The sequence below is a fragment of the Sphaerodactylus townsendi genome, linkage group LG07 (assembly GCF_021028975.2).
Source record: "Sphaerodactylus townsendi isolate TG3544 linkage group LG07, MPM_Stown_v2.3, whole genome shotgun sequence".
Taxonomy (NCBI): Eukaryota; Metazoa; Chordata; class Lepidosauria; order Squamata; family Sphaerodactylidae; genus Sphaerodactylus; species Sphaerodactylus townsendi.
The window spans coordinates 97,291,017-97,317,192 of NC_059431.1; the positions used below are offsets into that span (position 1 = coordinate 97,291,017).

The 26,176-nt window shown below is 44.4% G+C and overlaps 1 protein-coding gene across 1 annotated transcript in view; it reads right to left on the reverse strand.

The window, feature by feature from the left end:
• LOC125436252 (ephrin type-B receptor 5) overlaps positions 1-26,176 on the reverse strand; it is a 194,830-nt gene that overhangs the window by 133,058 nt on the left and 35,596 nt on the right. Inside the window, exon 2 of the mRNA XM_048503107.1 lies at positions 13,864-14,076. Coding sequence (XP_048359064.1) covers positions 13,864-14,065 — 202 coding nt within the window. The 5' untranslated portion in view covers positions 14,066-14,076. The remainder of the gene's footprint in view (positions 1-13,863; positions 14,077-26,176) is intronic.

Consider the following 26,176-nt stretch of genomic DNA (forward strand, 5'->3'; position numbering starts at 1 on the left):
CTGAACAAGAAAGCGTTGCTGTCTTATCAGCACAGCCAGACCACACGCCACAGGTAAGTGTGACATTATCTCTCAAACATGTTTGTAGAGCTGTCTTCGGCAACAGTTGAAGTCTATATCCAGTTACACCTTTTCAGACTCATTTCTGCTAAGCAGCTGAGGATGCCAATGAGCAGTGGCCGATAGCAGTCAGTACAGGGCATAAAAAACAGTAAAATAGCTGACTTCAAAGCAGGTTTGAATTCAATAATCCTTAAAGGGGAAGTCCATTTACAAATCACATGATAGGAGTAAAAAGGTACACTATGGCCCCTTCCGCATATGCAGAATAATGCACTTTCAATCTACTTTCAGTCCTCTTTGCAGCTGGATTTTACTGTGTGGAGTAGCAAAATCCACTTTCGAACAATTGTGAAAATGGACTGAAAGTGCATTATTCTGCATGTGCGGAAGGTACGCTATGATAAACACACACCCCGGGTGTCCTTGTTTAGCAGGGATAGACCCTATTTTCTAGTACCCCTCCCTGGTAAAATCCAATCCCAATTTTGCAGTTTGGAGAGATGTATGGTAGTGGCAGTTATTATGATGGGGTCCGTATGGAATTTCCATTCCCACCACTAAGTGCTGCTGAACACGGGGGTGAAAATGATACTCTTACCTAGGGGCACCAGAATGCGGTAACAGAATGGCTGAGGTGGCACCTGCAAGAATCCACAGGCTAAGTCATGGGTCTGCAACCTGTGTTTCTCCAGATGTTCATGGACTACAATTCCCATCAGCCCCTGCCAGCATGCCATGCTGGCAGGGGCTGATGGGAATTGTAGTCCATGAACATCTGGAGAAACACAGGTTGCAGACCCCTGGGTTAAGTGTTCAGCAGAACTTGGGGTGGGTGCAAGTGATGGCATCATTTATTAGCACCAGCTTCTATTACCCATTTAATCACCTGCATCTCCAGTACCATCACTGCCACCTCATGCCCTCCGGCAAGGGCACCACATCCATCTCCCCATTCAGAGGTGGGGAGTTGGAACTTTCCAAAAGCCCTAATGCTCCAGTCATTGCTGAATGTGGAGGTGTCTTTGACAAATGCTAGCAGTGGTGGCGAACCTATGGCACTCCAGATGTTCATGGACTACAATTCCCATCAGCTCCTGCCAGCATTGGCCATGATGACAGAGGCTGATGGGAATTGTAGTCCATGAACATCTGGAGTGCCACAGGTTCGCCACCTCAGTGCTAAGATAAAGTAAAAACCAAAAGAGAAAAGTGAAGCTATTAGCAATAGCTCCAAAGATCTGATTTTACCTAGGTGGCTACAGTCCAAGTGGTAGAAAATTACATTTTTGTGCTAATATTCGGCACAGAAGAAACTGGGTGTCCTTTTGGAATATGTACCTTGTACTTCAGTAAATTTTTCTTTGTGTGTTTTTGGCGATGTAAAGATTTTAAAGTACTAACAAAAATTTTAAGATATGAAAAAGAAAAATGCTCTTAGTGGAGTGGAACATATATGTGCTGATGTCGGTCACGTCTCTGTCCTTTAGCTATGGAACCTGCAAACGGAAGGCACTCCACTGCCTGGGTCAAATGCAAGCTGTGCGAAGGGACAGAACATGAACAGAAAATACCAGCAAACTGCTTTTCAACCAGCCCCAACAATACATATTGCTGCAAGTGTTTGGGTGGCCACTATTCCACAAGCACAGAGAGCTTCATTGTGGGATGAAGCATTCAATTACGTGTTCTTAAGTTTTAAAAGAACCTCATGCTCCCATTAATAACACATTTCCTTCTGAAGCCAAGATACCACCAAGTCAGCAAATACAATGTGCAGTGGGTGGAAAACAGCCCTTCAGCTATGCATGAGAAAAGTGGGAGATAGTGTTCACGTAGCTAGCCTTTGTATGACAATTGGTATCCTATAGGCACACAAGGATATACTTTCATCTGTGGAATACTGGAAGGTATCCACTAAAGAGTTCACTACATTTTCAGAATGGGAAAATATACCATAATCCAGAGGTGTCGAACCCATTTGTTATGAGGGCTGGATATGATATACCGTATATACTCACGTATAAGCTGAGTTTTCAGCCCTGTTTTAAGGCTAAAAAATGTCCCCTTGGCTTATACAGGAGTCACCGCTTACCAGCGGGCTCTCCAGGCCTCTGCCAGGGCTAGAGGGGTGGCCGGGACAACCTCCCTGCGGCTGCACAAGCCGCTTGTTGCTGCCCTCCTGGGGGAACGCCAGGTACCCTGGCTGGCTGGGCTTCCTCAAACCGTGGAGGCAGCTCCTTATTAGGGCAGTGACATCAGGAGGAGTCACTGCCCAAATAAGGAGCTCCCTCTGCCTGCTGGCTGGCTGGGCTTGTCAAACCTCCCGCTTCCCACCCTAGGCTTATACACGAGTCAATAAGTTTTCCCAGGTTTGGGCAGTAAAATTAGGTGCCTCGGCTTATACACGGGTCAGCTTATACATGAGTATATACGGTAGATGTGACTTGGATACTGGTCCTCAAGGGGAGGGGTGGGTGCCTTGGTTGGTAAGCCCCCAACAGTCAGTCAGTCAGTCAGTCAGTCAAATCTTTAATACAGTCATAGACCTGCATAAGATAAATGAAATAAAGGATAGTACACAAAGGATAAAATATATTAAAACAGTAAGCTTAAGTGGTAAAAGGGGCAAAAACTTAAAAGGATAGGTATAAGAAGACACTAAAATAGTTAAATTATAGCTATTAAATTACTAAACCTACTGCACAGACCATCCTGTGATGAGCTTCAAGTGCTGTTACACAGAACTTGGCCACACTGTAAGTTGAATCAGGATTGATGTCTGTAAGCAACATGGAGATATAAAATTGTTCTTTATAACCTGGAAATCTGTACAAAATTTGGCAAAATATATGCCTTTTTGTAAAACTGATAGCGAAGAAGCACATGTTCTACTGTTTCTATGTGCCCAGATCCACAGGGGGCATTTTCTCACCTGATGAGTCTTCCTGCATCAGCCTTGTGGGACAGCAGAAAAGAGAAGCTGGCACTGTGCCAGCGCAGAGGCTCTCTGTTGTTTAGGCACTTCCGGATCAGTAAAGTGCGCCATGGGAGAGATTGAATACCTATTAGATTCACCAGCAATAAAAGCTGGAGACCCGACAAAATCCATTTGATGCTCTGTATCTGCCACACACTATTTAATTGACACTTCAGCCTGCTAAGAGCCACCAGCAGGCTCACCAGCCGAGATCAACATGGGGAGGGGGGGAGGGAGCTGCCTCAGCTAGCAACCTCGCGGCGGAATCACCAGCCCAGATCAGAACCTCAAGAAGAAGAGGAGGAGGAGGAGGAGGAGTTTGGATTTATATCCCCCCTTTCTCTCCTGTAGGAGACTCAAAGGGGTTTACAATCTCCTTGCCCTTCCCCCCTCACAACAAACACCCTGTGAGGTGGGTGGGGCTAAGAGAGCTCCGAAAAGCTGTGACTAGCTCAAGGTCACCCAACTGGCATGTGTGGGAGTGCAAAGGCTAATCTGAATTCTCCAGATAAGCCTCCACAACTCAAGCGGCAGAGCTGGGAATCAAACCCGGTTCCTCCAGATCAGAGTGCACCTGCTCTTAGCCACTATGCCACTGCTGCTCTTGAGAGGGTTTATCAAACCTGTGAGCCAGCTGAGGCAAACCACCACCACCCCACCACCCCCGGCGCTCCTGATCTGGCCTGGTGAGCCGGGGGATGTGTGTGTGAAAAATCCAACGGGGTCACCACAAGTCTGCTGTGATTTTAAAGCACTTTCCACGACCATTATCTGATTCTTTTAACTGCAGATGCCAGGGGCGCATGAGGGTTTTTAACTGCACATCGTCGGAGTGAGGAAAGCGATCAATATGCCCAAGTAATCCTCCCCCACCCCCTTTGCTCCCAGTTTGATTTTAGGACTCCATCAGTCACTGAGTTGTAATTCTAGGAGTTGTAATTCTAGGAGGTTGGCATCCCTAAAATGCGTGTGTATACCTCCTAGATCTGCATAATCTGACAAGTTTTTCTTCCACCCTAGTCTGTGCTTTGAGTCCAGAGATGCTTATTCCCTGTAGAGATGAAACTGATCCAGGGTTTTGAAGTGCCTCTGCTAGACAAGTCCGTAAGTTGAAGGTGCTGTTGACTGGTATATGCTGCTTGAGTCTCTAAAGGTTGTTGGGAACAGAATTTCCTTTGCCTAAGAGACACTGCATTTGTCCTTTCATGCCAGTCTGAACAATCCCTTGGTAAGCTATAGCCTCACTGCTTGGAGCTACCAGGAGATGTGGAGCCTCCTTGGTGTTGGCACCTTCCATGAAGTTTGTTGCATGGTGTGGGTTTGACTTTCTACATCTCTGCTTTGACAAAGCACCCCAAAACTGGCTTTTCCCAGTGGCTGTCTGCTCTGCCAAAACGTTAATCCTCTTTGTGGCATTTTACAAGGCTGGAGTTCTATAACTGGATTATTTCCACTGGTTGGTTTGTTTTTTCATGCGTGGTTTTTATTACCGGTACGTTTTGAGGAAAGCTCTTTGAGATTGCTGCTTTTTAAAAAAAAAGAAAGAAAAATGAAAATTTCCCTTGAGAGCTTTTTGCTAGAAGGAAATATCAGCATTTAAGTAATACGTAAGTGGATACTTTGCTGCAGGTTTCAACTCCCAAAACCTTGGCTTTAGTCAAGAATTTGGGCACCAGACCAAATGTTTAACTTTCTTGCTATCTGTGTGTGTGGTTGGCATCTTCTGAGGCATGTCATGCTACAATGTGTTTCTCTATGTGTCATGCCGCTGAAGATAGAATTAAGTACTCAAAGGTCAAGCATAAATTCACGTATAGGAACAACAAATTCAATTTTGAAAATTATGTAAGTAATAACAAATTATAATACAGAAAATTTAAATATATTTATTGCCAACTAAAAACAACAACACAAAGAGAGCCCTTAATAGTCTGCATTACTAACATATTGATGCACAGATATATCACACATCGACAAGAAAATCCAGTTTCCAACCCTGACCAAATGTTTTGGCCAAACGTCTTCCTCAGTGGTCCAAAAGTACACAAGTCTCAATTCCAGAAGCCAGTGTGGTGCAGTAGTTAAGAGCAGGTGCACTCTAATCTGGGGAACCAGATTTGATTCCCCGATCTGCCACTTGAGCTGTGGAGACTCGTCTGGTGAACCAGAGTAGCTTGTGCACTCCAACACATGACTTTGGGCTAGTCACAGTTCTTCAGAGCTCTCTCAGCCCCACCTACCTCACAGGGTGTTTGGTGGGGATTTGGGGGGGGGAGGATATTATAAGCCCCTTTGAGTCTCCTTACAGGGGGGATATAAATCCAAACTCTTCTTCTTCTTCAGACCAAAAAAATATTGCTTTTTAAGATATTTATGACTGTGGTAGATAGTTTTGCAGGACCTGTCTTAAATTATGCCAGGACTACTTCTTACACTATGGGCTTCAATCAGAAGATGAAACATTGACCCAGTGTGTATCTAACTCATCGGGGAAAAGATGATGCATTTCAACCTGCTGTAGAAAAATATAGCATAATATTAAACTCATAAGATGCCAGTAAAACGTTTGACACATGTACAAAGTCTGTTTTATACCTCTAAAGATGCCAGTCACAGATATGGGTGAAAAGCTAAAAACTGAAACCACCAGACCATGCTGACACAACCTGGAAAACCCACAACAGCCAGTTCATTGCTATGCCATTCACCTGCTGGGAGTTTGGTTAAGCAGAACACCTGTGCTTAGCTGAACTGCAGCTTTCTTTACTCTTCCTTCTGCTTTAAAGGGCAAGTCATTCTTTTAGGCTAAAGGGAGGTTTGAAACTCCTGTGCACACAGATCTCTGTGGTTCTGTGTTGAAAACAGTCACCGGAGGAATCTCCATTAGCCCCAGTTTTCAACAACCAGGACAGATTGCTTCAGCAGGGGCAGCTGCCCAAAGCCAAGCTGAGAGTTGCAGAAGCAGGACCAAAGTACCTTCAGCACATGCAGAATAATACACTTTAAGTGAAATTTGCAGCTGGATTTTACTGTGCGAAATAGCAAAATCCCTTTGCAAACAATTGTGAAAGTGGATTGAAAGTGCATTATTCTGCATATATGGAAGGGGCCAAAGTGCAGGACTTTGCTGGCACCAAGGCAGACCTGACCATGGCTAGAGGCTCCGACACAGCCGCAAAGTCTCATCTCTCACTGCAGTTTAAATATCAAACTGCAATGTTTGCAATAACAGTGCAAACATCAGCCCTACATTCTGGAGTAGTTGTTGTTTGCAAACAGTCTCCAAGGACAGTACCATGAAGTGAGGTTACAGTAGTCTAACCTAGAGGTTACCAAGGGATTGTTCATCAAGGTCCATGGATAAATAAATGTCCAAGGGTAAGTAAAGGACAGTAGGGTTCCATGACAGAGAGTTGGAAATGGTGGAAAGGCCGGGGTTTGAATCGCCAGCCAGATAGCTCACTAGGTTATATTTCCTTTTAGCTCCCTCTACCTTACAGGTTCACTGATTGGATAAACTGAGATAATGCCTGATGAATGCAAAATTGAGTTTTTTGAACATATAAAGGTAAAAGGAAAAGTTTCCCCTTCAGTCGTATCCGACCCTGGGGTACCACTGCAAGCAGTGATTAAATAGGCAAGCCGCTTTTCTGGGGTCGTTTGCCATTGCTTTCCCCGGCTATTCTTTACCTCCTAGTTATGAGCTAGGTACTCATTTACCGACCAAGAATTGGATGGATGGCTGAGTTGACCATGAGCCAGCTGCCAGGATATCTAACCCACAGGGGGCTCAAACTTCTGACCGTGTGAGTGGCAGTGCAAGCACTTAACCACTATGACACGCGGCTCCTTTTTGAACATATGGTGGGATGTAAAAAGCCAGTGTGTACAGGTTAGAGTGTCAGACTAGGACAGTGGTGGCGAACCTATGGCACTCCAGATGTTCATGGACTGCATGGGCTCATGGGAATTGTAGTCCATGAACATCTGGAGTGCCATAGGTTCGCCACCACAGGACTAGGATCTGAGAGACCCAGGTTCAAATCTCCACTCTACCATGGAAGCTTTCCGGGTGACTCTGGGCCAGTCACACACTCTTGGCTTAACCTGCCTCATTGTGTTGATGTTATGCCAAAAAGGAGGAAAGGAGAAAAGCATGAGACACTTTGGGGCCCCGCTGGGTAGAAAGGTGAGGAGTAAGTGAAGTAAAGGAATAAATGTAATAATAAACCTGCACCAGGCCCTGGGGCTGTTGCAATACTAACTCCAAACCAAGAAGAACCCAGGAGTTTTGCCATGAAACCATGCTGGATAACCAAGGTAAAGCTCAGCCTTGGAACTGTCTCCACTGAAGGGCATCAGCACAAAACATTTTAGGAAGCAAGGCACTCCAGACCCCCACTTCAGCTATGGTTTGGGATTCTGCCAAGGAACAATAAACACAATCAATGGCTGATTATGCATGGCGAGCTTCCCACAACCACAAAGAGAGTCTTTGCTTCGGGGCACGTTCAGTTTTATTACCCACTGCCCTGTTTGCAGCGGGGCAAGCATTACCCATCGGCTGGCTCTTTGCTTGAATCCAAGGAAGGGCGATCTCTGCAACCACTGCTTGTTTTTGCAGGTTTTCGATTGCACATGCGTGCTTTAATTTTTAATTCAATTTAATTTAATTCTCATATCGAAATATCAATATAAAAAGGGCAAAATATTACAGGAAAGTCTTGAATGCGGTATCTGCACACTTTGCCCGATCACTGATTGTCTTCTATGGCAGGGAGTGATGGGGACATAATACGCAAAATGCAAACTGCAGAAGGACAACGTGAACTGCTCTTTGCTAAGCTCCCCAGGTTCCTGATTGTCCCTTTCCCAATGTGCTGTAAACGCCAAGTGTCAAGACCGATGGTCTTTTCCCAGAGTGGTCTCAAATCACTGATTGTTTGGGCATAAAACTAGGAGGGCTGAAGACATCCCAGTCTGTTGATCAATGAGCCCTTCGAGGATGAGGCAGCCTATACATTGAATGAATGAATGAATGAATGAATGAATGAATGAATGAATGAATGAATGAATGAATGAGAAGGAATAGGGACAATGAACAGGCAAATCAGGTGTTTGAAGGGATCGATTAGTGTTAGTATTTTTACATCAAGATATTGCGGTATCAATATGAGAAATTAAATTTTTAAAAAGATCTAAAGATACACAGGAGGGGAGAGGTCACAGGCAATAAAAAGAATCCATGAGGACAAGAAGCAGGAAGGAGTCGGCAACTGGGGGTGGGGGGTGGGAAGATGTGCTAAGCAGTACAAGAGAGCGAGAGGGGTGAGGCTAGGCAGGCTGGCTGCGGACGGAGGGGAGAGGTCGGGGGCAAAGATGTGCTCATTAGCAAATCTGTCCTTCTCTGGTGGTGAAGAATATCAAAATCATGCTACAAATGGTCTTGTTTGCCACGGAAAGAATGGAAAGTGAAAGCGGGGCTTAAGGAAATATGTTTGTACAGGAAATCTTGCTGCAATGGACATTCACCCCCATCCTGCAGTAGACATTTTGTGCATAATCAGCCAGTGTGTTTCTGGGGAGCACTCAGGTGCTTCAAACTTCAGAAGAGGTCCAAATTAAGGTTCTCTGTCTTGTATTTTCCACGTAAAATCAAAACTATGTTGCCCAAGAGCCAGAATTTGAGGATGTGGCTACACATTTAGCACATTTTTATCCCACCTTTGTCCAAGGAGAGCAACCTAAGTCCTTCTCTTCTTTTTCCTTTTGTCCCCACAAGGACCTTGGATTAAAACAGATGAACTGTCTCAAAGTCACCAGGCATGTCATAACAGAGTGGGGAGTTCAACGTGGGTCTCCCTGAGCCACTCTGGTACTTTCCAAGCAGACACTGTAAAATGTTTCAAGGCAGGAAACAATCCATTTCCTCCCAGAAGTTCCACAACGTTCTTAGCCCAAATCATTTTATTTCCAACCTTCAAAAGTTTTAAATGCATCGTAGATTTCAGCAATTCTTTTTCTGAAAATGTTTTCAAACATTTTCACTTGTTGCGCAGTCTTAAGTAATTTCCCGTGCCTCTCTGCAGTCCCCAGATTTTTTCCTAGGCACTAGTTTCTAAGCTCACTCTGTCATCTCGCCTGTTTATTTTTGTCACTTCTTCTCTTTTGTGTTTTTTAGGGGTGAATCTTTGAAGCCACGAGTGCATGGCCAATGGAGAATCACAGCACGAGTCTTTGAAGCACTAGAGCCGTGGTGGCGAACCTTTGGCACTCCAGATGTTATGGACTACAATTCCCATCAGCCCCTTTCAGCATGGCCAATTGGCCATACTGGCAGGGGATGATGGAAATTGTAGTCCATAACATCTGGAGTGCCAAAGGTTCGCCACCACTGCACTAGAGCATCGAATCCATGGAGAACACCAAAAAAAGGAACAATCGTAAAATGGAAGCCGGGAATTGTTTCAAGGTACAACAGAAAGGGGAGTGTAAGGGGTGGGGTAGTGTGTGAAAAACCTTTGCAAACCAAGCTTGCAATGACTTGTGCGGAATCAGCCCCTGTGACTGGTGCAGGCCAATTTCCTCCACCATGAATGTAACAAAATGAGGGCCTGGTCCTTCCATGAGCATACAGCCACTAAAAAGATATATGAGGTTTTACATGCTTCCACGTTGGGAAATTCCTGGAGATCTGGGGATAGAGATCTGGGAGTGGTGGGCTTTGGAGATCAGGAATACGTCAGCAGGGTCTACAGTTATCCCTTCCGCATCACGCGGGTGAGGGGGCCCCCACCCCCTGCAATCTGGAAATCTACATTAAAAAATTTGATCATCCCTTTGTGCCAGAGTATAAGTCTGATTTTTTTTTCTTCATTCATTTTAACTTTTTTAAAAATGTACTCATGGTTTTAAAAGATAACATATGTTGGTATTATACAATGCTCTACATCTATTTTAAACATTTCAGAGTTTCTAAACTTTTTCTGGGTCAACTGCTGGCCTCTGCACGTCATCTGTGGCTTCTGCAAAACTCCCCCCAAATTCCCATTTAATTTTTCAAGCCAAACTGTGACACATCAAAACGGCGATGGGGAAAAAAGCAATGAGGAAGGGGTATCTGTAATGCCATAGAGTCCCCGCTCCAGAGCAGCCATTTCCTCTCAGGGGAACGGATCTCTGTAGTCTGGAGACCAGTTGCCATTTCACGAGAACTCTGGGTCCCACCTGGAGATTGCCAATATTAGCTTTTACAATAAACCTGAATTTTCACAAGTGTCACTTCAGCTGAGGTGCTTTCTGATAGACCGGAGCTCTCTGCCCTCTTCACAACACACGGCACCTATCCATTTCTTTCTCCAACACATCTTCTTTCCTCCGTCTCATCTCCAACTAGACACACTCTTTTCTTCCTCATTAATCCTCTCCTTCCTCTTGCTTTCTCCCCCCACAACCACCGTTCTTGCTTCTTCATTGTAGGTCCTTCCTACTCTCCCCATATTTTATTCCTGCTTTTCATCCAGTTCTTTCCAAAGGCTTTCATGTGTGAGAGAAACACGAGCATTCCTCATGAAACGGTCCAGGTCAGTGAGCACATGTGGCCGCAGGGATTTTCCATGGCCCGGCAACAGGGCTGCTGACAGCACCTCTGCTCTTCCCTCCCCAACACTTGGGTTATTTCACATTCCATCACGCTTCGCCTGCCCTCTTCCTTCCTCATCTCTTATCCCTAGCCTGCTGATTCGACATAACCTAGCCTCCGTGTAAGCAACACATCCCATGTCTTCCATATTCACGTTAGGGGCTGCCATGGCAACCCAGAGGGTATAACGTAAAGGTCTGGAAACTCAAAGGGAACCTTCAGAGGCCCTTTTTAGAATTAGAATGTCGGTGCTCAAACTGCACGTCAGGGGAGCTCATGTTACCCATGATCCTCCAGATCATTCTGAGGTCACCATTTTGTCTGTAGATGTTTGCCAGTGATCTGAAACCAAGATACGTTTAGAGCATGCATTCACTTGTAATGAATCCGAAAAAAACCCCAGAGACATTGCCCTAATCACCCGGGATGGCGACTGCACAAATTGGAAGGATTGTGGGTGGCGCAATCCTGAAGTGCGGTTTGGGTACCAAATGTGTAATGACTGAAAAGGGCTGTTCTTGGATCCCCTTTGAGGGATTTCTAGCATAGCATGGACAGGGATGATGCGTGACCATCTCTACTCCATGTTGTGACTCATATATGCTTCCCTCACTTCCTCCACGATTCTCTCTATGCCGCTGGGCAGACTGTCTTCCTAGCTGGGTATCCTTGGCGCGCTAAGACTCAAGGCCCCCCCTACAAGGGGCGCTGACAGCAGCATTCATGGGTTGTGCTGTCACTCGCTGTGGGGAGTGTCAGGGGACCCTGCAAGCATTTGAGGAGAGCGGGGCTTAAGGTAAGTGGGGAAAGGCCCTTGGATGGCCAGCTCCAGGTTTTGAATTCCTGGAGATTTGGGGGAGAAATCTGAAAAGGGCAGAGTTTGGGGAGGGGAGGTGGTTCGGTAGGGATGTGATGCCATTAAGTCCGCCCTGAAAAACTGTCATTTCCTTCAGGAGAACTGGTTCCTATAGTCTGGAGATCAGTTTTAATTCTGGGAGAATTCCAGACCCAACTTGGCTGGCAACTCTAACTCTGGCTCTCTTCTCATGCTACTATTAGGAGCCCCCTTTGGCTTAGGAGCAACATTTGGGGGCTCCCTTGAGTCCACAATTGGATGGAAGAAGCAAGAAATCCTCATTTCACCGACAGAAATGCTTTCCAGCAGTGGAGATTCATTAAAGGATCCAAGCCACAGACATCTTCTTTCTGAACTGCTTCAGTTCCTTCTGAAAGAAATGCCATTCCCCAAGGAAACTCAAAAGCAATTGCTTTCTAGTTTAGGCAAGGTTACACCCCTGTCTAAATGCAGAAGTTGGTCACATGGGACTCTACAGCAAATTTCATATTGAGTCATTTGGTTTTATTTTATTTTATTTGCAATGGATTTTTTTAAATATTGCAGTTCATTTCATGTTTTCTTGCTGTTAGTCACTTTGAGAGACCAATAAGGCATGACACAAACATTTTAATTAAAAATAAATACATGAAATTCAATTAGTCTGGTGGGGATAAAGCCACACAGGGGGAACCTTGAACGGTGACCTTTTTTATCAAGCAATTGCCAATAAAAGACACAAAACTGTCAACATCTTTCCTTTCTCTCACACAGTGCACCACATATCACCAATAAATTAAAAAATATAACTGCCATAGCTTTCCAACAACAGAGTCTACAATCACTCTCTATTACTTTGAAGCAGCCGATAAGAATATTTGTGTTGTGTGGTTTCAGGAGTTGAAGGACAGATGAAGAAGATTTCTTTCCTGATAAGCCAGACTTGGCTGGCATCTTCAGAGGATCCTCTGAAGATCCTCTGAAGATGCCAGCCACAGATGCAGGCGAAACGTCAGGAGAGAATGCTGCTAGAACACGGCCATACAGCCCGGAAACCACACAGCACCCAAGTGATTCCGGCCGTGAAAGCCTTCGACAATACATAGAACATCATTTGTTTCCACTGACATTTTCTTTTTTTCTTGAAATGTCACTAAATCTTTAACCACACAGTATCGGAAATATGGGTCAATTCTGAGCTGGTTCTGATTGCTCTTCTCTAAAGTAAGCTCAACATTGAAATCGTTCTTGTTTTGGCAAGTTTATATGTCCACCTGAATGGGGAGACTGGTCATATTGAACTCAATAGGAAATTTTACACTAATTGGTTGTGGTGGGTTTTCCAGGCTGTGTGGCTGTGGTCTGGTAGATCTTGTTCCTAACATTTCGCCTGCATCTGTGGATGGCACCTTCAGAGGTCTATCAGTGGCTGGCATCTTCAGAGGTGCATTCAGAGGTAAAGATGCCAGCCACAGATGCAGGCAAAACGTTAGGAACACGATCTACCAGACCACGGCCGCACAGCCCAGAAAACCCACCACAACCATTTGAATCCGGCCATGAAAGCCTTCGACAATACATTTTACACTGATTGATTTGGGGTTTAATTGTCCTTTTTATTTTATTTTATTTTGCTGTTTGACACCTTTAAAGACTAGTAAGGCAGGATACAAACATTTTGATCTGCAAATCCTTGTACAAGCTTCCTTTCCCACTGCCTTAAAATCCACATTACAGTAGTTTTTTAAAATTACTTTTGGGGGATTTTTGGCATCTTGTACTTTTTGAGCACAAATACACACATTAAAACTTTTTTCCCCTTTATAAACCACAAGGAATAGAAATAATTATCTAAACTAATTAAAATATCTTCCAGGCTTGCTTTATAAATGTTTAGTATTGCATTGAGCGAAACACCCTCCTTCCCTTGAACAGTGGGAAGTTTTGGAGAAAGCACTGCAAGGTCACTTTATTTTTTTGAAATATCTATTTATAAACACATGAGTTGAATGAGGGAGAACAAATTAGTATACAGGCAGAACTTTATTAGATCTCCCACAAAAAAGAACTTCCACTTCCTTGGCTGGTTGCATTCAAAACTCTAACCTAAACATTCCAAGTTGTGGAGCATGTCAGAGCTGCTGGCTGCCCACCATTGATGGTCCATCAAGAATCATAATCTAACTGAAAGCCTCTGAGCCACCACCATGTAACTACAGATAAATCAATCGACCATCAGTGTTCTCTAGCAATCAATAAAGTTATAGAAAAGTTAGACATCTCTTCACCTGACACAGTACAACCCCATCACATTTCTGCGACGCAATGTATCAAAGCCACCTTTACCTTCTAGAGAAGTTGCCAGGCCAAGAAGGCAGGCCACCCACAGCCAAACTATTCCCATGGCTCTTCTCTTTGTTCTTATGGTGCCGTTAGGGTCCAAGTAGCTTCTTGAGAAGTCCCACCATCTTCTGTATGCCACAGTGACCTCAGATGATGATCTGTTGGTTGTGGAGTCTTCATGTGCCAAGTACAGGGAAATCCACATGAAAGGAGGCACTGCAGGGAGACAAACAGAGGAAACCGAATGCAATCATTGTCTGAATTGCCACAAAATGGTCCTCAGCACTTCACCCTGAAACATCAGTGCAACTGAAATCTCCAAGAAGGACTCCAACCATGGCAAGAGGACCCAAACTTAGCCACATATCACTAACGCAGCACAATTTCTTCTTTTAAAAATCGACACTAGAAAATCATCCTGTTGGAAACTCATTGTGTTATTACTTGAACTAATATTAAATTAGATTCCAACCTCTGCTCTGCTGGTTTCTAATGTCTTCCCTGGGAGGGCCATTAAATGGATCTATATATTATTCCTTCCCTCCCAATTAAAGTGAGGCACAATCCAGAGGGAAGATCTCTTGCACAAGCCTGACTGAAATGAACTGGGATTTCCTATCTGTGTTGTTTCTGTTAATCATTTCCTCAGTTTACTTTCCAAAGAAAGGACAAAGGGAAAGACTTATTCCCACGGCATAACTGATTTTCCTCATATCACTTTGTTCAAAGGAGCTCTTTTGGGCCACAGGACTGACTCACCAGGTACAAACATCAATAGCTTTACAACGTCGACCTCTTTGATTCTTTTCAGACTGACTAGTTGTGGTTTCTGTTTGCAAATGGTCCTCTGAACATGACTCACTAGCCTTTCATCTGAAGCCCAGAAAATAGATTTCTAGAAGGTACATGTTACCATTTGGTGCCTTGTTGTTGAGTTGGCACAACCTAGCAGGCACGGCCCATCATAACCTCGCTGAATTTGCGGGGAAAAGGGCACAGAAGGGAGATGCCAAGTTGGGAGACTGTAATGGGTTCGTCTGATAAGGGGAGATGTTCATATTGTCCCGCTCTTTAAGACCTTCAGAAACTGCCCAGAGAAGGAAGTTGAAAATCTGATTCAGATGCACATGATTACAGTGTTGGTTTACTAACCACACTGAGTCTTAAACTATTATTTTGCATAATGTCTGAATGTATATACCCTGACTTAATCCTAGCTTGTTTTTTTGGGGAGGTCCTCCTGGACTAGACAGAAGAAAATGGAATGAACTGTGAGTCTGAATGCTGAGCCGCAGAGTCACTTCACACATCAGAAATGCATGGCATCAAGCCACAGTCAATCCTAGCTCCCAGAATCATGAGCCTGTAAGACACACAAGGGAGCAAAAATGCGATGTTTTTAGGTAGGCTATTTTGCTACTAGTGAAGGGATATTTGGGATTCTGTCATCCCATCGAGAGCCAGTGTGGGGTAGCAGTTAAGGTGTCAGACTAGGATCTGCGAAACTCATTGCTTGCTCATTCATTACATTTTATAGGCCATTCTTCTCATATGGGCGCAATAAAATACAATGAGTCAATAAAACATTTTATCACGTCCTGGCACCCGTAGTTTCATATTCACTCCACATTCATACATATTATGGAAAACACAGGTAAAAAAAACTTGTAGGACAGTGAAGGAGAAACAGAAGGGAGGGCAATCAGAGTGCTGTATCCTACCATAAACTTGCCATAACAGATCCATCTTACAGGCCCTGCGGAATTGTCCTAAGTCCAATAGGACCTGGGTTTCCCTTGACAGGTTGTTCCCCAAGACTGGGTTAAGGACAGTTGGGCAGCTTTCAGGCCAGGGACCACCAGTAAGTTGCCATTTGCTGAACATAAAGATCTTTGGGAAATGTATTGGGAGAAGCAGCCCCACAAATATGAAGGCCCCAGACCATTCAGGGTAGGGATTCCAAAAGAGTGTGGGACCGCCCTTCTGGGGGCGGTGGGAACATCAAGGGAGGGCCATGAGACTCACAGACTCAATTTGAAAAACTGAGGGAAAAATCACACCTCGTCCAGATATCAAACATTTATAACAGTTTCTTGTCCTAGCTTCTTCAAAAGATTCCTGGAACTACAGCTGCATCTGCACAGGGTTGGATATTATCATGCTATAAGTAATCATTTGTGACTGCACTGCTTTTTCCAGAAAGGAAAATACACTTGAGAACTGTCATATCTCTAGCACAGTAAACAACTATGTTTGAATGCAGTCATGGAGGCACTGAGAATCCTCCATTAGAAATCCTTTCCACCGCAACCCTCAACAAGATATTGTTTTAGAATGCTTCTATCCTGCTTTTCTGCTGTTTTTCAAGACCAGAAAGCCCCAGGAATGACTATCAATCCAGGACTGCTGTATATGTTGATTTGTGAGAAAACATTGAAAGAAGTAATGTATAAATAAAGTCTAGCCAGTCAAATTCAAAAAAACCATTTTATTTATAGATGCACACACTGAAAGTTTTTTAAAAAGAAGTCTGATAAAGGGATTTGCAGGACTCAATTGGGCAAGGGGGGAATTTTCAAGAACCATTAGACTGTCGGGCAGGCTCTCCAGGGGACTGATAGGAGATCCGTGCCTTGAACCATTTAAGGCCTATCTAAGGAAAACCTGAGAGAGTATTACGAGAAGAGCTGTAAATAATATACTACCTGCCTTTCTGGATAGCCTTTAATACCAAGATCTCAAAGCATCTTTCAAAACTCACCAAAAAAAAAAGAAAAAGAAAGCACAGACAGAAAAAAGAGCCAGTATGTTTTACACACATCAGTTGCCTTGTCCCAGGCCTTTCTGTGTTTGTGACATGAGATTAGAACCCTGGTGGATCAGGTTCGAATTCCCACTCTACCATCAAGTTAACCCACCCCTCCCTCCCCGCCCTTGAATGACACCCCTTTCCCCTCCCTTGCATGCCACCCCTTCCCCTCCCCTCCCTCTGCTAGGGTGGGTGGGCCATGTCCAGACGCCGGCCCCCTCCCCCTCCTTTGCATGCCACCCCTCCCCCTCCCCTCCCCTCTCTAGGGTGGGTGGGCCATGTCCAGACGCTGGACCCCTTCCCCCTCCCTTGCATGCCACCCCTCCTCCTCCCCTCCCCTCCCTCTCTAGGGTGGGTGGGCCATGTCCAGACGCTGGGCCCCCTCCACTTCCCTCTCCTCATGGTCCAATCCAGCATGTTGCATATGACCCTATTTTTCAAATATTTTCACCACTGGGTTTATAACATTCGTTTTAGTAGGGGAAAGCTAAAAGACCAGGCAGTCACACACTCTCAGTTTAACATACTTCACAGGGTTGTTGTTATCCAACAGTAAGAACAAATAGTTTATATGAGGATAAGATGGGGAAGAGAGAACCACGGTCTTCAGACTGCCACCTACTGCCTTAAGTTAACCCACCTGGCACCTAACAGAGCCTGTGCTTCTTCTATAATAGCTTCCACTCTGAAGAGATGAGTGGCTGCCATTTCTCTGAGTTTTTAGGAAGTGCTACAAGATCATTTTATTTGCCAGGATTAGGCATGGGTGGAGACATTTGGGGGTGAAAGAGGGTTATTTGAGATTTATAATAATTATTATTTTTTTAAAAAAATGTAAGCTACCTTACATCACAAAGGAAAGATGAAGTATAAATATTTTAATTATTAAATACAAAGAAATTCTGTCATGCTCCCTTTCTCAAATGCCACCCTTCTCAGGTACCAACCCCAAAGCTCCAGGAATTTCCCATACCAGAGTTAGCAACCCTACTGTCCACCCTTAAGAGCATTCACAACTTCATAAACAAAAGCTACCTTCCACCTCCTAAGCTAGAATACATATTTTATCATCTTTATTTCCCATTCCCTGCTCCACTAACATCCAGCCAACAATCCAAACAGCCTCAAGAGGTAAGCCTGCTTTGCCACCCCATCCATTAAAACTGGGTCTCACCAACTAATCACCTGAATCTCTTGTTGATTAACCTACCAATTCAAGCTTCCTGCTCCAATGAATAAAGTCTTTTGTTTCTGCTTATCAGAAATAATGAAATAGTTTGAACTGGCATAGTGGTTAAGAGGTGATGCAGTGGTTAGGAGCGGAAGACTCTTATCTGAAGAACAGGGTTTGATTCCCCACTCCCTCACATGAGCGACGGACTCTGATCTGGTGAAGTTTGTTTCCCCATTCCTACTCACAAAGCCTGCTGGGTGATCTTGGGCTAGTTATAGTCATTCAGAGCTTTCTCAGTCCCACCAACCCCACAAGGTGTCTGATGTGGGAAAAGGAAGGGAAAGGGAGCTTGTAAGCCGCTTTAAGACTACTTACAGGACAGAAAGGCAGAGTATAAATCCAAACTATTTTTTTTTCTGAATGTTAGGAGCGAAACTAACGGGAGTGGGACAGAGACAAAACAGAGCAAGCGAGTGAAAGATAACAGGGGGGCGTTTGGGGGCATGAAGCCTTTTCGACCTTTTCCCAATGCGTCTGTCACTGCTGCCGCCACCCCCGCCCCGAATTCATCCTCTCTGGCTCATGGCTATTCCAGCCAAGCCGGTCTGAATTGCTATTTCCCCCACAGCATGTGTGCTTTTGTCAGGCTGGATTAGAGTGGAAAATTACTTTTTCTCTCCCCCCCTTCCTCCTTTCTTAAATAAATTATGACTAATCCAAAAAAGCTGGTTTTGATTTAGGCAGCAGGGAGAAAAGGAGGGGGGGGAATGAAAGTATCTGCTGATTTCAGAGCCTCCCTTGCAACCCCGTCAACCAAAGCCACAGAAGATGATACACCGCACAGCGACGATTGTAACACCAAGGCACTATTAGCAACTTGCTGGCTTGCAAAAAAAAAGAAAGAAAGAAAGAAAGAAAGGCCAGCAACGTATCTAAGCTACAGCAGCTGGATCAGAGAGCTCTGAAACGGGGGCATACTTTTTACCCCAGGGGTAAGTCAGAGCAGCTGCACATACTGGCGAACGAACGCTGGGGGAAGCAGCACAGTGATAGCAGCAATGGCATTTCATTTCCCTGGAAAGGCTCGTACGCTGAAAGGACAGCTGTATGAGATAGCTCTCCCCCTCCTGTGCATTAAAATGCTACTTCTGAGACAGCCTTCAGATAAATAAAATCAGGGCATGTCAGGACTCCAGCCCAATGCCGACTCTTGACTGGAAGGATGTGGAGCGAAGGATTCCGCCCATACGAGGACAGTAAGTCTTGGCTGAAAGAGGGGAATGAGTAAGCGAGACCCAGAAAGGTATATTCATGAGGAGAATGTGCCAGAGTGTGACAGGGAATGTGGCCAGATCTGTGTGAACACATCAAGTTTAGGCTTTTCAATATAAACTGCCTTTGTGGACAGTTGCCAGCCTGCTCTGACGGCCACAACTTATTAATTTTTTTAAAAAATTCACATCCAGCCGTCTTTTACACAAAACAAAAGCAGGAGCTGTCGGTCTATCAAATGGCTTTACTTGCCATTGACTACCACCATCGTCCATCACAAAATAGACAGTGGCATAGAACATCTCCATTTCCTTTTGTATGCCTTAGGCATCACTGTTCCTCTGTCTTCTAAGTCCAGGATTAAGAGCCAGGGACATACAAATTAGCATATGGCTGACAGGGAATGTCTTTCACATGAGTTAATGTTGGTAGAAAACTTTTGGGGACATATTCCCCTCAAAATACAACACAAAAGTGTAGAGCTGGATGGGATCCCAGGGGTCATCCAGTCCAATCCCTATACAATGCAGGAAATTCACAACTTCCTCTCCCCCCACACCTCCAAAGACCCTGCTCCATGTCCAGAACAAGGCAAAAAAAACCACCCCTCCATGATCCCTGACCAATCTGGCTGGGAGGAAAATTCCTTCTTGAGCCCAAAATGGTGATCAGCAGTATCCTGGGCATGTAAAAGGGCCAAGTGCTGACCCATCCCTTTCTGCCCTTTCTCTCATGATCTGCCTAAGCTCACAAATGCTGTCAAATTGCTGTCAGATGGCCATCTAGCCACTGCTTAATAACCTCCAAAGAAGGAGAGCGCACCAACTCCTAAAGTCTGTTCCACTGAGGAACCATTCTGTCAGGAAGTTCTACCTGTGAAGAGGAAACAATTGGGGTGGGGAAAAATAAGGTTTGTATTTTTCTGGAAACACATGGGAGCGAGCAGAATCGATGTGTGCTGCCACCCCAAACACAGCTGATGGTTGTGTAGGTCTGGGAAGCAAGCATGGGTATATGCCTCAACCAACATCTTCTCCAGGGCCACCAGTCCCAGAAGCATTGCTAAGACCTCAGGGAGTCACCTCAGTTGCTCAGGTTCCTTTTGCTGAGTAAAATGGACTGATGGGCCATTGGTCAACACATATGCTGGAAGTCCATGGCCCCAGTCTTAACCTCACTTTAAAAAAAACACAGTTCTAAACCTGAACAAATTTTGACTAGCTGAGTGTGAATCTTCAGCAGCTGAGTTAAGCTCCGCCCCCAAACCAGGAGTATCGTGAAACACATGGCAGGCCACAGTATCAAGCTAATGCATCACATGTAAGTCACAGGGTATGAAGGCCTGCTTGACAGCCACCATTCCGATATGTGTCATCTGTACTCTCCACTTTTCCAGCAGCAGAAAACTAGTGGTCCAGAGATCCCTCTCTCTTTCACACACATATCCTACAATATATATGTTCACAAACATTTTCTGGTGGCTCCTAATGTTGATAGTGGTGGCTGATTTCACCAAGACTCAGTGCCAGGTTGGGACGTGGTTTGCGATGCTGAGAACAATTAAAAGTTTCCTATATATGATTTTAGCCACGCCTCCTTTCCATCCCTGGCAGCTTGCTGTGTCCCTCAAGAGAACAGAATGTACCAAGCAGTTCACAATACAAAAAACTGACAAACTGAAAAGATGGAGCCCCTCAAAGCCCCCACCACTACCCCACTACCACTAGACATTCCTCAGTCCATGTTTTGCTGCTAGCCTGCGTCTGCAGTTAGCTGGCTGGAAATGTCAGAATGGAAACTGAAATGTTTCCCTTCCAAAACCCCCAAAACCACATAATGTTTACTTGCGCCAGAGGCTATATCATATGTTTCTGCTGCGCAAAGAGAATCTGGAAAAGGAAAGGAGAGGAAAGAAGGACAGTCGGCTGTGCTGCACAGAAAAAGAAGATGCAGACAGATGAGAAATGGCAGACTGGTTTTTGTTGGAGTGTATCCAGTCGATCTCAGAATGTGCACAAAATCCAGAGGTGCAAGTAAACCATGGGTGGATTCTGCACAGCAAATGTATTGCATTTGTTATAAAGGAACCCTTTTTCCCATTCACATGCATGGTGCACAGGTAGTGATTGGAGCCCATGGAAACCATCTGGGTTGCTTTTGCACCTTCGTACGTTGACGCTGCTCTTTTAATTTCTGGCAACACATGCAAAGCTGCACAGGCATACAGAAATGAACCCCCATGATCGTGCCAAGATTTTGGGGACATAAGCTGACAAAAGGAGACTTCAGTCTCAAAAACCCATCCCTTGAAAATCCTGGATGCTGTTCTATTGTAGCTGTTCTGAACAGAATCTAGCTGTTCTACTGTAGACTAATGTGACGCCCCTCTGAAATTACTGCTAAGAATTCCACCAAAGTTAGGTTCCTTTAAGTGCCACTGATTTCAATGGGAGAGATTTATGGCCCAATCTCGGGGGTTCCAGGCGATCCCGGGAGGTAGCAAAAACAGAGAAACCCTTGGTTTCCTCAAAGCCTTCCATAGAGCTCTACTACACCTTTCGAGTGGCGCAAGTCCAACTCCTGCACCGGGGACATTCTAGGGTCAAAAGCCCAGGGAAGCCCACTATGGTCCGCCCCCCCCCCCCCCCGCCCTGGGAATGCCCCTAGCCCACTGCCAGTTGTGTCAGCATCCAACTTTAGACCGGTGCAGCTCTGTGGGGTGCAGGCTCTTCTGCCATGTTTGCCCTCTCCACCAGCATAAGTGCCACTTACACTGGCAGTGTGGGCAAATGTGCTAGTGTGACACCCCCCCCTACCTGCTCCAAGAGTCCAATTGTCCTCCTCCCTCTGGATTGGTCTGCCAAGTACTTATTAACTTACCTGGTAAAAACTGACAAGACTTACTGAGCAGTCCTAGGCAGAGTTACTCCAGTTTAAGTCTGCTGAAATAAGGACTTATTCTAAGATTATACATATTCTGCAGAAGATGGCATTGTTTAAAGTGCTTAACTTTGCGTCGATCATAGCTATTGCTCTATATTTACCTGAAAAAAAAGATTATACAGAATTCGAGTGTGTTTTCCAAGAGAGCATAAAGATTCTATTTTGTTGTACCTAAACATCCTTTTAAATTGGTTGCCTTAACCAAAGAGCATCTATTTTTGTTCTGCAATGATCTGAAGTGCAAATGAGAAAGTTTCACTGATTCTGAAATGCTTTCATTGTGACTGTGTCTAAGATTCTTGCCTGAAATCAATCCTTGCCAATGTGTTGTGCATGTGTATGTACTAAAGCATCACCCAGGAGCAGTGGCTGCATTTGTAGTGTGCCATCAGCATGTGCTAGGCAAACAAATTCATGCCCACTTGACTCCATCAGCAAGGAAAGTGGCACCTCAGACTTGCCACCTCAGAACCTCCAAGGTATCCGATGAGCTGGCACAAGCATCCCTTCATAAGGAACTGCAAGCACCAACGAGGTTCAGATAAAACCTGGACAGTGGTTTATTAATAGCAATGCATTGCTTAGGGACAGAGTGTTGATGCCCCATCATGTAGTATGTACCCCACCAATGCAGTATATAAATCAACTTTCTAATTTTACAAACTGAGGAGAGGCACAAAGAATTGCAAAAGGGGGAAACAATGTGGAAATCCCACATACTGTAATCTCCCCTTCCAGAATTCTGTAACTTCTCTGCAGGTAAATTCTCTAACCACTACATCACACTGGTGTTCCAGTGTAGCAGAATAGACTAGGATCTGGGAACCCCAGGTTTGAAGCCCCTCACCTGCCAAGGAAGCTTGCTGGGTGACCTTGGGCTGGTAACACAACATCAGGCTAACCAACCTCACAGGCTACAGGTAGAGAGTCAGCATGGTGTAGAAGTTTAAGAGCAGGTTTGATTCCCCGCTCCTCCACTTGAATGGTGGACTCCTATCTGGTGAACCAGATTTGTTTCCCTGCTCCTGCATTCCTGCTGAGTGACCTTGGACTAGTCACAGTTCCTCGGAACTCTCTCAGCCCCACCTACTGTTGTGGGGAGAGGAAGGGAAATAAATTTGTAAGCCCCTTTGAGTCTCTTTGCAGGAAAGAAAGGAGGATAGAGAGCCAAACTCCTCCTCTTCCTTTCCTTCTTCATGCTGCTAATTTCTGCCTTTGACCTTTTCTGCCCGCACAGCTTACCAGAGATTTTCCCCGTGGTCATGGGATGTCATCCGTAATGCAGAAGAACAACCCCCACCTCTTCTTTTCTTTCACAAAGGACCTTTAAGGTTACCGCGCAGTTACAAGGAAGAGGTCATTCAAAAATGTCTCAGCCTCCTTTTCTATCACTGAAAACTACCCACACAAAATGGAAGCTGAAAAAGGTTACTGAAACAAGTGCTACTATCTGAAGCAACAAAAACACAAAGTCCACCCACCCCCATGCAGTCCCTTGACAATTTCTTCCTGCAAAAGTGAAGTTCTTTGTCAATTTTACTCCTGAGGACAAAAGTATGACAAGGACAAAAATATTTTAAAATTCCTTTTGAAAACGGACCATTGGATACTTACTGGGAAGGGTCCGTCTCCTGGGGGATAGTAGGCCATCTTGGATTGGGTGATTTCGCACCCCAATCTCCGGGAGGCAGGAACTTGTAATTTAAACAGAGCATGAGGAGAACAGAAAATGAAGAGGAGGTTGGGTAGCCACACTAGGGCATGGATAAAGGCGAGGTGTTTGGTGGAATCGAGAAATAAAGATCATTTCAATATGATCACACGCACAAGAGAAGCGGGCTCAAAAACAGATTGGGGGGGGGGAATACTGCAGTAAAAGTGCTCTGGAAAAAAAGGAACAATGAAGGGGAAAACATTTCCACAACCAAAAAAAATGTGTGGAATTAAAAGAAATAAAATGTAGCATTTGACAGACGGATGAACTGTAAGCAACTCGTGCGGAAAAGGCCCTTATTCCGCAAGCCCACATTAAAACGTAGATACTTTTTAAATGGATGCAATAATGGCCTCCTCAAATTGCACTTCTTTGACAGGCCAGGGATTCCCATCGGGAAAGCTGTCCGAGGGGAGTGTTTCATTTGTCCCAGCTGCTAGGTTTCAGAACACTATAAACAATTTGGGTCTATGTTCTTCTTTGAGTTTCTTATGAGGACAACTTTCCCATCACACCCTTCTGTCCAGTCAGTTTGCATGGAATTCCCTTTTCTGTCCCCACCCCCCACCCCATCTCTTTTTGCCACTGGTAGACAGCTCACAATAGGAAGGCCTCGTGTGCCTAATAATGGGCTTATTATCATTTACATTATTCTACATTGGCTTTGTTTGAAACATCCAATTGTCTTGAAGAATCCAACATAAAAAGATTCCCTTATATGAAGAATTCTCTCATAGTGGAGAATCTCGAATTTCTGCACACATGCCTTGTTGTAGCATTGCTTATTACTGGGCTTACTCGTTTCTCCTGTGGCCTCTTGCGCTTGTCAATTTCAATCTATTCAGTATGCCGTTTGTATGCTGTTATTTTGTTTGACTTGTGTTGTTTTTGTTTTTGAATAAATGTGTCCCTCGTGACTCCTTAATATTTGTTGATGCGGTAGCCAACTGTGAGGGTGTTTTTGTTGTTGTTGATAATAATGGACTTGACCAGACTGGGACTTCCAAAATCATATGTCTCTTTACTTCTTACAAAATTATCCTTTTAAAAAGCCATTTCAGTTTGTTTATTTATATATGAACATCCTGTTTTCTCTGTAGTGGATACACAAAGTGGCTCATGTCATTTTTGCTTCCTCTTTTTTTTTTAATTTAATTTTTTATTGTATCATTTGAATTTTACAGTTTATAGTAATTTTCTTCTTCATACATTTTCAAACAATACTTTCCCCCCCTTTTCTCCCTCCCCCCATTGCTTCTTCTTCATAGTTTTGTCACACAAACAGCAGTAAGTTCATTCTCTGTAGCCTCTTCTCCCATATTTCTTCGTTGACTCGAGCTTCTTTCATCCAGTCCACGTATATTATCCATATCTTCAAATTTTCATTCTGTTTATCTTGCCACGTCTTATTTTTGGTTAGTATATCGAAAATATCAAGTGTCACTTGTTCCCAGATATATTCTAACCATCTCTGAAGTGTCCATTTTTTCTTTTCTTTCCAGCCCAAGGCTATTGTTGCATGGGCTGCTTCGATCATTATTTTATACATATAACTATATTGTTTGTCCACCCTTCTGTCTTCCATTACACCCATGAACATTAAGTCATTATTTAAATCAATGTTTATCTTCACCAGTTTCTCGATATATAACAATACAATTGTCCAATTTTTTTTTTACTTCTGCACTCTTGCTTCCTCCTATCAGGTAAATTAGGCTGAGACTGTGACTCGCTCAAGGTCCGCCAGCGAGCTTCCATGACAGAGTAGAGATCTGAGCCTGGATCTTACGTATCTAGTCCCAAACTCTAACCACTGCACCAAATCAAGATGGCACCTTTGGGATAGCAAATTCCATACAATCATATGCCATGCCCTCTTTCATTTATCCTGTACCTACCAAAGCCCTGAATCTATGGGAAGACAGAAGTTCTAGTAATATCAGTGGGAGGGGGGAAAGATCTTTAGGAATTGCAGCCCATATGCACAGCTACAGTTTCTGGACACCATGCCTTCAAGCATTTTGAAACTCATTTACATCTGCTGTTCCCTAATTGCCATGTCAGAAAAAGCACACCTGATATAGCATCTGTAAATTCACCACTGCATCGCTGTAAATTGATTCATCTCGCTTCATGGCTCAGATTACTACAAATAGCATCTTTTCCACAGAGGCTGTAGTATTTAAGCATTTGTTTCAAGGTTTCCAGGGCTAAATTTGCCAGCTCCTTCAGAGTGCCAGAAATTACAGAACTTCCAGACCAGGTATTAGTGATTTCTCCTTCTCTCTGCCCTACGACAGGAGGGCAAGAGAGAATCCTTCATGGCTAGCTGCCTCTGAAACATCAGCTATTCCAATAAAACTGAATCAGTCTTGTGCCCTTGAAGCACCTTGTAAATATGAAG